At 41.8% G+C, this 10065-nt stretch overlaps 1 protein-coding gene across 1 annotated transcript; it reads right to left on the reverse strand.

Annotated features, from left to right (window-relative positions):
- Positions 1–7175: 7175 nt before the first annotated feature.
- Positions 7176–9700, reverse strand: LOC108049444. The gene is made up of 2 exons (XM_017130620.1): positions 9231–9700; positions 7176–8761 (listed from the first exon to the last, which is right to left on the reverse strand). The coding sequence occupies exons 1-2, from the start codon at positions 9603–9605 to the stop codon at positions 7310–7312; spliced, it is 1827 nt and encodes a 608-aa protein (XP_016986109.1). The 5' UTR covers positions 9606–9700; the 3' UTR covers positions 7176–7309.
- Positions 9701–10065: the final 365 nt, after the last annotated feature.

Here is a 10065-nt window from a genome sequence, read left to right on the forward strand (position 1 = left end):
AGTTGGGCCAAAAGTAAGGATTCTGGATAGAAAGAGCCTTTCCACTTCGCTGACTTATTCCTTAGACGTTCTTTTCGCTGGCTAGAAATTCTTTTTTTTCTTTTCTTATTTTTTTTAGTTATATACGTTAAATAACTCCCCGTTGCGTGGCAAACTTTGTTTACGGCAATAAAAAAGTTTTCTTAAAATATACAAAATAAACTCGAGTCCGGCTGCGGGAGACAGAAGCTGAGTGCCAGGAGCTGAGAGCTGAGAAGGATGCTCAACCTTTTGGGAGCTCTTCCCGGTCGCAAATGTAATATTTGCTAATTTTATGTGAATTCGGAAAGTTTCGCTTCCTAGCTGGGAAAGATGGGGACGTAATCCTCACGAGTAAACGCAAATCTGGCACATTTATGGCTATAAAATTTTCTCGGAATGCACAAATACCTTGAGAATCAGTTTTTAGCCAAAAAGCACACAAGACGAATAAAATAACAGCGGCCAAAGCAAGCCCCTTACACAGGTCTAATGTATGGGATTATCCCTAAACAAAGCAAACAAACGGCAGCTACTCACTGGGAGCGTTGGCAAATCAATTTTACATATCACAAACACACACACTCGGATCCTTTGGCTGTGGTCCTGGCTTATCCTTTCGCATGGAAATTGAAGTGTGAGCGGGAATGGAAATGGAAATGGAGTGCTTTCCCAGCCTGCGCTGGTTGCCTAGCGCGAACTTGAGGAAAACAATAAACTTTCGCCCGGCATCTAATATAAAAGGTGAAAATCTTTTCGAAAGCTTCCAAAGGTTTTTGCCCCCCAACCGCTGAACATTGGGTTCCAAGAAGCAGCAGCAGCTGGCAGCGGCCCCATAAATGCGGTTAAATGTAAAAGTTTTTGCATCTTTAGGATGAACAGCGTGCGGTGTTTGTATGAAGTTCATGGCATCCCAGCTGGCTGGGCTGCATACGAAATCAGGGGAAGGTCGATGATGATGGCATCCACTGATCACCGTACAAATTCTACAAAGCATCCCAGTATAAGCCCCTTGCCGGTTAATTATGAAAGATTATTCTCGGAGACTTCGGGTCAGGACCGCACTTAAGATCAACTGCAACTGTAACCACACGGTAAACAGTCTGCAAAGACTTCTTCAAATAACCAGCGGCAATAATATGCAGATGAAAGTAATGTGCACGGGAAACAAATGCGATCTTAAATGGAATGGATTTATAAGAGATCAATTGATCAAAATAAGGGGCAATAATATACCAATCCAAAATATTTGCATAATTATATTTCAAATTGGCTTTTGTGTTCCTTTAATAATATATAATGTACCGAAATATAAAGTATTCTTTTTCTTATTTGCAAACACAATACATCCTTCATTATACCCTTGCAGAGGGTATTATAATTTTGGTCAAAAGTGTGCAACGCAGTGAAGGAGACATCTCCGACCATATAAAGTATATATATTCTTGATCAGGATCACCTCCTGAGTTGATATAGCCATGTCCGTCTGTCCGTCTGTCCGTCTGTCCGTCTGTCTGTCCGTCTGTCCGTCTGTCCGTCTGTCTGTTTCTACGCAAACTAGTCTCTCAGTTTTAAAGCTATCGAATTGAAACTTTGCACACACCCTTCTTTCCTTTGCACGCAGTATATAAGTCGGAACGGCCGGGATCGGCCGACTATATCCTATAGCTGCCATATAACTGAACGATCGGAAATGCCATAACTTTGGTGTTTTTAAAGTTAGGAAGTTGGGATTTTCTATGGGTTTTACATTTGGCCAATCAATTTGACGTACCAAATTTTATAAGGATCGGCCGACTATATCCTATAGCTGCCATATAACTGATTGATCGGAAATGCCATAACTTTGGTGTTTGTAAAGTTAGGAAGTTGGGATTTTCTATGGGTTTTATTTTTGGCCAATCAATCCGACCTACCAAACTTCATAAGGATCGACCGACTATATCCTATAGCTGCCATATAACTGATTGATCGGAAATGCCATAACTTTGGTGTTTTTAAAGTTACGAAGTTGGGATTTTTTATGAGTATTAAGAATGCATCATATGAATAATTTTGCAAAATATAATTTACAGAGTATTCTGCAAGGGTATATCAACTTCGGCTCCGCCCGAAGTTAGCTTTCCTTTCTTGTTTTAAATTAAACTTAATTTAAAATACCATTTCATACATATATCTACAATATTTCGTTATAAATCTTTAAAAAGTCTTTCTTATTTATATTTTAAATTATTAAGTTGATTTTTTGAAAAATATTTTTCCAAGTGCAGCCAAGCATTTAAGCCAAGAAAACCCTGGCCATCGAAACAAGGCCGTTGCGTGCCAGCTAAGAGCCCGAAATCAAGGGGTTAATGCATATGCCACACACTCACTGTGGCACTGCCATGGAAAATTATCTATCTGCGGCCCATCCCATCGCATTACCAAATGCAGCAGCTTGAAATACTGTAAAATGTTCCCAAACATTTCGTTGGCCCATGCTAATTATGGCCAGTAAATTAGCTGGCGCGACCTTCGAATCAAAGAGTTGGGTTGAATTTTTTGATAATAAGTCAAAGTATGTCGGTTTTGATTGATTAATTCAAATCGAACTGGGCCATGAATTGAATTTTTAATGGCTCCATAATTTGGCAGCAATTAGGTGGATGTTTGGGTAGGGGCTATGACGTTTGAGGGGTTAGTTGGTTATGAAACGTACAAAAGGGTTCTCAGGATGTAATACCGTTTAATTGAAAAGTCATTTGAGAGACTTTTACAAAGGGCATTCCTGCTTCTACTTTCGCTGACAGAGTTTCCCATTTCTTTGTTAAATTTTTCGTGGGCCTCAGCTCAATCAAGTTGACACTAACACATGTCGGGCCCTAAGTGTTGGCCCCCTTTCCCATCTTCGACTGGGGGAAGGCCTCTATTAATAGCGCATTAATTGATGATTATGTCGGTGGAAAGCGTCGTTGACAAACTACGTATCTGATGGATACATGCAGTTGAAAACGCTCATGCAGTTGTAGGCCTTTGAATGCCGCCATTAATCAAACTGTAGCTGCTGATTTTCGGAGAGCTTTGGCTGCGGTTAAATATTTTGAGCGGCTACACATGTTGCCAGTGTCATAAGCCCAATGATTTGTTGTCGCTGTGTGTTTGTGCGTCTGTGTGAGCCATTTCAGGCCGCAGCGACAGGCTTTGCAACATGCTAAACTCTCAACTATTTACCGCCGAAAAAAAAAGGACGGCGGCGGCGAACTGCAAGTACTGCAAGTGCGAGTATCTTGGCATCGCAACTGCATCCGATAGATACTCAAAACCGCAAACAAGCTGAAGCTTCGCTGAGCCAGATGTTATGGATATCTAGGGGGGATAACTGGGGGCGTTCTATTGTGCGTATTGCGTTCTGCGTTTTGGGTTCTGCGTTCTGCGGTCTCGGCTTTTGGTTTTCTGGCTCTCGTTTCGGGTACGGATTTTGCGTAAAAGTTTTCGAAACATTCCCCAAACTATGGCAAGCATTTTCGTATTCAAAAGCTAGTTGGCTGTCAGCATTCATCTGCTGGTCGTATATATACGGTTAGATAAATGCTAGTACTTATATAGAATTGCGGAAGCCAAAGTTTCGCCAACAACTTTATGGGTATTTATTGATTTTGAAAATAGTTGCGAGCGAGTTGGTCTGATTGATGGTTGCATAGTTGCCATAGAACGCTTTGCCTCTGGATTTTGCCGAGTGGATTCGTGAGATTTCGCAGTGTTGTATGAGATGCGAAGTATTCAAAATGTTGTTGTGCTTTGTTTTGACTCTTTTCGTCAGCGAATAGTTAAAGTTTCAGTTGCCAATTGTGCAGTTGTTGGAGTTATTTACCGGATAATGGCGGCTTTGTGGAATATCAATCTAGTGTGTTTGCCCCACCAGGCCAGTTACTAAGTGGCTGCTTTCCCTGGAATTTGCCCGGCCTAATGCCTAATGCCAATGCAGCTGCTTTTCGCCCCCTGGCAATTACCGGCAACACATGCATTACGCTTCCACCTTCGCATATTGGCCAGGCACTTTACTTGGCCAAAACTTTCGCCTAAATACGCCGAATTCGGGTAAAAGTGAGGCTGCCGGCATTGGCCAGAAGTCTTTCGGGGGCAGCCAAACATTTGCCGAGACACGACTCCAAATTAACACGTAAATTGCAGCGGGTTAACACGCGTTCGAGTGCAGTTGGAAAGTGTTGCCAATCCAAATGCACCGTCTCCGTTTCACATTTAGTTTAAGTCTTTGCCTCTGCAGAGAGAAAAACATAAAAGCCATGAAACAAATATATTTCGTGAACTATTTCGATTTTTTAATTAATTTAGGCTATTTCATAATGGTTACAAACATGATCCATTTTATCTAATGAGATCTGATTTTTGATCAAAGAAATTTTAGTTAATTGAAAAATAAAATTAAAAAAGGTTCCAAATTTAAAAACTAGTACCCAATTAAAATAGATAAATATATAGTTTAGAATTCATTTAAGAAAGCATAAATAGAGGTATGTATTTGTACATATACGCACATATGTTGAAGGTTCAGACTTGTTATTATTCGCGAACACATTAAATACAAAACTATAGAAGGTTAATGTTTTTTGTAATGTAGTAGGTACTGACATCGGATTAAAAGTTTAAAGAAATATATTGAAGTAATTTCTTGTATTTTTTTTTTAAGACAGTTATTTAATAAAGAATTTTTTGCAGGTTCATGGCTTTTTGGAATGTAATAGCTACTGACATCAGATTAAAAGTCTTTAAGAACTATATTGATGAAATTTCTTATATTTGTTTTCGAGACAGTTATTTAATAAGGCTAAGTAAAGGTTAAATTGTGTATTACCAGAGTCGTTAATTTAGCACGTATTGGTTATTTCCGCTTTGGAATACAACAAAATGAACCCTCATTTCACACCATTTTTTTCTGAATGTACCCCTGTCTTAGCCTCGTTAAAGGCTGCTCGCTTGGCCGCCTGACTAGCGGGCCTTGTTACAATTAATTGCATATGCCGTGCTGTATTTTTGCATACCGGCAACATGGTGCAGTTAACAATAAATTAGCGTTTAAAATGCAATGGCGGACCCCCCTTCACCCCTTCACCCCGTGCCCCTTGAGGTCCAACTCGTTAGCCCTGCAAGATCACGCAGACGACGTCGGGCGATCAATCAAGAGCCGGTAATGTCTACCCTTCGCTACACGATAGTTTAGCTGAATTGCGCAATTAATTAGTTTCGTGTTAATGAGCAATGCGCATCATCCCGTGGTCATAACAAGAGCTCCAGACACTCGATGCGACCAGGAATTTTTTAATGGCCTTCTTCGACGGACTGGGACGCAAAGTAAACTAGAAATTTATGGCCATCGGACAGGCTTTGCAATGAAGACTCACTTAAACTTTATGGAGGCCAAAGGGATCCTCCACTCAAAGTCAACGATTTGTGGTAGAACAAAAAACTGTTGAAAGTACAACAAAACTTTTAGCTTCTGTTGAAAGTTACACAGAGTTTGAGGGCAGTGTAAAATAGGAATTAATAATGAAATACCTAAACAATTTTTGAATCCTGAAATGAGAATGTTGGCATAAAATATAGCTAAGGGCTTTTAAAAAGAGTATATTCTCTTGGATAATTTATTATTATATTATATTAGCCCTATAACCATACATTTTTAATTGGTAATACAAAGGAATGCCATAATTGTTTTGCCCAGTGTAAAGCCCTAAAAATAAATGCTGGCTTGCCTTACAGGGATTCACGTTTCCAAGTCATTAGAGGCAGACAGTTTATTTTATTTTTGTGGCTGGTGCTATCAAACATATATTGAATCACATAAAATACAATATTCGAGGCCCCCGTCCGATTTTACCCTTTTATTGTTATTTTTGATAGGCTTCAAAGCGCCACCAGTGCTTCCCCAATGGGATGTCAAAAGTTATGAGCAAACAATTTTCTGCTTAAAAGCGTCTGTCACAAAACTTTTGAGCGCCCCTTGTCAAGCCAAACAAATCCGGTATTGTGCCGCCCATGTCAGGCAATACGTTTCACAATTTGTCTGCAATTACGACAGCCGGAAAAGTTCGGTAGCTGCCCATACTCTTACTTTAAAAATGAAATTCCTACGTGATTCGGTTTTAACGAGATTTGTGTACCCGGCATCAACTATCGACAATGCAAATACAACGTATCGTGTTTTGTAAATTACTACACCAAATGCTGTCCATTGTGGGGCGTGACCCCGCCCCTATTATTTGTCACACAATGCGAAATATCGTGTGTCAGAAATCAGGAATTGATTCAGTTCCTGATTTCCATTGTGGGTCCTTCGAAAACGTTTTGTCGGCGGTGCGTGTTGTATAATGTTTCGCATAGTTTCGCAGCTGAAGTGGTTCGATTCGATCCCAGTTCCTCCCCTTCCTCAGTTGCAAAGTGGCGACAAAGCAAACAGTTTACATTTTCAAGGGACCCTCTGATTCGCTTTTCGAACTGACCGCCTTTCGCTTTATAATTTGACAATCAATTGACAGTTGGTTGGGTAAACAGAAAAACACAAATGCAAACACGCACTGGCAAAACGCAGAAATATGCAACAAAGCCCTTGACAATAAAAATGTAGAAATATAGAAAAATAAAATATCAAATAACTTGGCAAAAACTATTTGAGAGCAAATTGCGTTGGCCAACTTCGATTTCCCCATGACATTAGTTAAGTGCCGGAAACTGAGTGCTTGTGTGCGCAGCTGGGATTGCCACACAACCTTTGATCTGTCATTCACTTGCATTTAGTTTTGATGTATTTTTATATCTTTTTGTACCAGTCGAATTTGTGTTTCCCCTAGCAATAGAAGGAATTTAGTTTTTCTTATTTAAATCGCCTTTGTCCATACTAATTAAATTATTTAATTGCCTATGTTTTTTTTTTAATTCAATTTTTGTAATTTTATATCTTTAATTACTTTTTTTGAATTTGTTTGAGTTGCATTATGATAATTCTTTTTAATAAAAAGCTGTTTGTGGACTGGGATAAAAGGTCGAGGAAAATGCTAATTTTTGCCTTACTTTATATGTTGCACAAAAATTATGAAGCTCTGTTTGGTACCACAAGTAAAAAGTTAATCTTTGTATATGTAAAGATTTTTATAGGATGGAAATTACTTACTGACTTAGATCTTCAACTAACGTCATTAATATATTTTGAGATTTTAACAAATTCAAAAAAAGCATTAACAACTTTACCGCAAAAGGACAATCCAAGCTTCTGGCAATCAAAAATAGATACTTTGAACTATCTAAACCTCAAGCCAATGATATCAAGGATGTCCTCCTTGGTGAGCTTGTCATCTTCGGGCTTTTGAGGGGCGAGTGGAGGCTTTGAGGGCGCCGGAGTTGGAGCTGGCTTGTTGGGCAGGACTGGAGCCTTGGGAAGAGGAGCTGCGGGCGGAGCACTCTTTCGCTGAGGGGACTGATGTTGTTCCTTGATCGTGATCTGAAACTTGGGCTTGGCCTTTTCACCCGAAACCAACAAAAGTGCTGGTTTGGTTTCGTCGCTGGAATGTGGTGATGATGGAGGCTTCACCCAGCAGCGGTAGCCACCCATGGATACGCCATGTGGAGGTGGCTTGGAAAGCAGATCCTCACTTTCACTCTCAGACTCCACCACCATCTCCACTTTCTGCTCAGGCTGCTCCTCGCTCTCTTTTTTGATACTAAATGGAGTCAAATAGGTGAAGAGGTGTGGATAGCACAGCTGCTTGAGGTCGCAGCGGCACTCGATCTCCTGATCCTCCTCGACTTGCTCCTCCTCCTCCTCCACCTCCTCAAGCTTTTCCTTTGCCCTCAGCCTGGCCATCCTCTCGCGACTGCTTCCCCGGAGTGGACCCACCCAGCAGAAGTCCGTGTCGTAGTCCTCCAGTCCACTCTTGGACAACTTCTCGCCGAGATGCTCCTCCTCAGCAACACCATCATCGAAGGCAGGACGACAGGTGCAGATTTGGCCACAGGTGCAGGTGCACTCCGAGTCGCAGGAGAGATCCTCCTTGGAACAGGGCGGACACACCACGTCCATTGGGGGGAAGGGCACATGGTGCTCGGGGAAGTCTTCGTCCTCTTCGGTGAAGGGCAGCCAGCGGCAGATGTACGGACCTTGGCTACTTTCCGCAGTGATCTCCGGCCATTCCCGGGCCTCTCCTCCTTCCCGGCAGCATCGCAAATGGGGGCAGTTGCACTTGGGCTGGTCGGTGGAGATGGTGCTACTGCTGCTCTGAGGAGTCTGCTTCTGGGACATGGTCTGGTCGGCCTTCTTCAGGCTGTGATTGTGGCGAGAGGACGCCGAGCTGACCGCCGCCGAGGGCTTTTGAGTCCCCGTCCGAGTGGAGGCCTTCGAGGGGGCAGTACTCACGGCCATGTCCTGCCTGGCGTAGAGCACCTCCAACTGGGTGGTCATCGAGACCGTTTTGGACGGCAGTTGCGACTGGGTGGCCGACTTCTGTCCACAGTTGCAGGTCATGTCGTCGGCAAACAGGACTCGCGTTTGCAGGACATCGTGGAGGCCCTTGTAGACGCACTCGATCCGCTCCTCGAACAGCATCTCCTCGGAGTGCATCATTCCGGCCAAAACGGCGTGGATCTGGGCCGTGCGGCGAGCGGCATGCAACCAGAGGCATTCCATCTCGTGGGTCAGCTTATCCTGCAGACTGGCATAGTGAAGACCACCGGCACCTGTACCATGGTAAAAAGCCTAGCAGAGGAAGATACATAAAGGAATGGTCATTTTACCTATTAGGGGTTACTCTTAACAAAAGGTTAACCAACAAAACGGTAACTTATTCTTATTTATTCTTTATAGTAAAAAGATTTTACCACGAAAATGGTAAATCAACAAGGAAAGGTAAAGTAATCCAAAAATAATGAATGTATTAAAAATGTGTCGAATAGACATGATCGAAGCAATACCAAGTACCAGTTGGGAATTATAGGCACTCAAAGGGACAAAAATCTTGAAGTAATTAAGAACCAAAAATATATGGCTAAGTAACGTTCCAGTTACTATTTTTATAGTTGTATAAAAAAAAACTCAAATTATAAGATGCGACTATCAAACAGACAACTCACTTAGAAATAAAAATGTATTATGTTGATGGTCATTCTACTGAGAAATATGAAACTATGATGTGTTTATTTGTAGTTATCCAATAGTCTTAACCTACCTTAAAGGCCCGCTTCGTGATCGCATAGGCCATCTGGGAGTCCATGCGGGACATCTGCGCCTCGTGGGCCAGTCCGTGCAGGAAGCTCTCCTTGGCGAACCGCTTGCGCGGCACCCGGTCAATCCGCTCGAGAACTTCTTCGTAGTGCTGCAGCGACCGCTTGATGACCCCCGCACTCCGCTTCACCTCCCAAGGCTTCAAGCCGCAGATGCGCATCACCTTCATCACGCTGTCGGTGACGTCTTCGATGTCCATCTGGCGGTACTTCGCCACCAGTTCCATGTTGTCCTGCCCGCAATCCCGCCGCTCCGGATGGTGGCACGGGCACTTGGGCGGCTGTGGCGTCATAGTGCGCGACGATTCCAACGAAAACATTCTGACTGAATTTTGGATTTACGCTTTTAATTAGCTAATTTCGATTAAAATTCAATTATAAAGTTGAAAACTGTGTGTGGATCAGTAGGGTTCAAATTCCGATGGCTGATTCTATACCTACTTGGACAGACATTTCAATTTTGTATTAAGGTTTTGACATTCGGGAGAAACACGAATCTTCCTTTTTATTTAATTTTGAGATTTTATAAACGACAATACAAACTACTCTGAAAAATAAATTCAGAAAGGTACAGTACATTTTCCATTGGCTAGTGTTTTGTTATTAATAATTATAATGAATTACAATGTATTTTTAAGTCATATTTATAGATATGGAAGTGTCAAGAATCAGTTCAGTATAAGAATCAGTTTACGCAATTATTGCGTGTTTAAAGGAACTATTTGGTCAAAAAAGATTATTAAAGAATTTAAATAAAGACAAAGCCGGCCGTTGTGGTCT

The sequence above is a fragment of the Drosophila rhopaloa genome, unplaced genomic scaffold (genome assembly GCF_018152115.1).
Source record: "Drosophila rhopaloa isolate 14029-0021.01 unplaced genomic scaffold, ASM1815211v1 contig_115, whole genome shotgun sequence".
NCBI lineage: Eukaryota > Metazoa > Arthropoda > Insecta > Diptera > Drosophilidae > Drosophila > Drosophila rhopaloa.

Bases quoted from the DNA above. Each gene is read 5' to 3' on its own strand.
- LOC108049444 (XM_017130620.1), bottom strand. From the start codon at position 9,605: ATGTTTTCGTTGGAATCGTCGCGCACTATGACGCCACAGCCGCCCAAG. The intron at 8,762-9,230 runs GTAGGTTAAGAC...TTCCTCTGCTAG, and splicing joins TCACGAAGCGGGCCTTTAAG to GCTTTTTACCATGGTACAGG.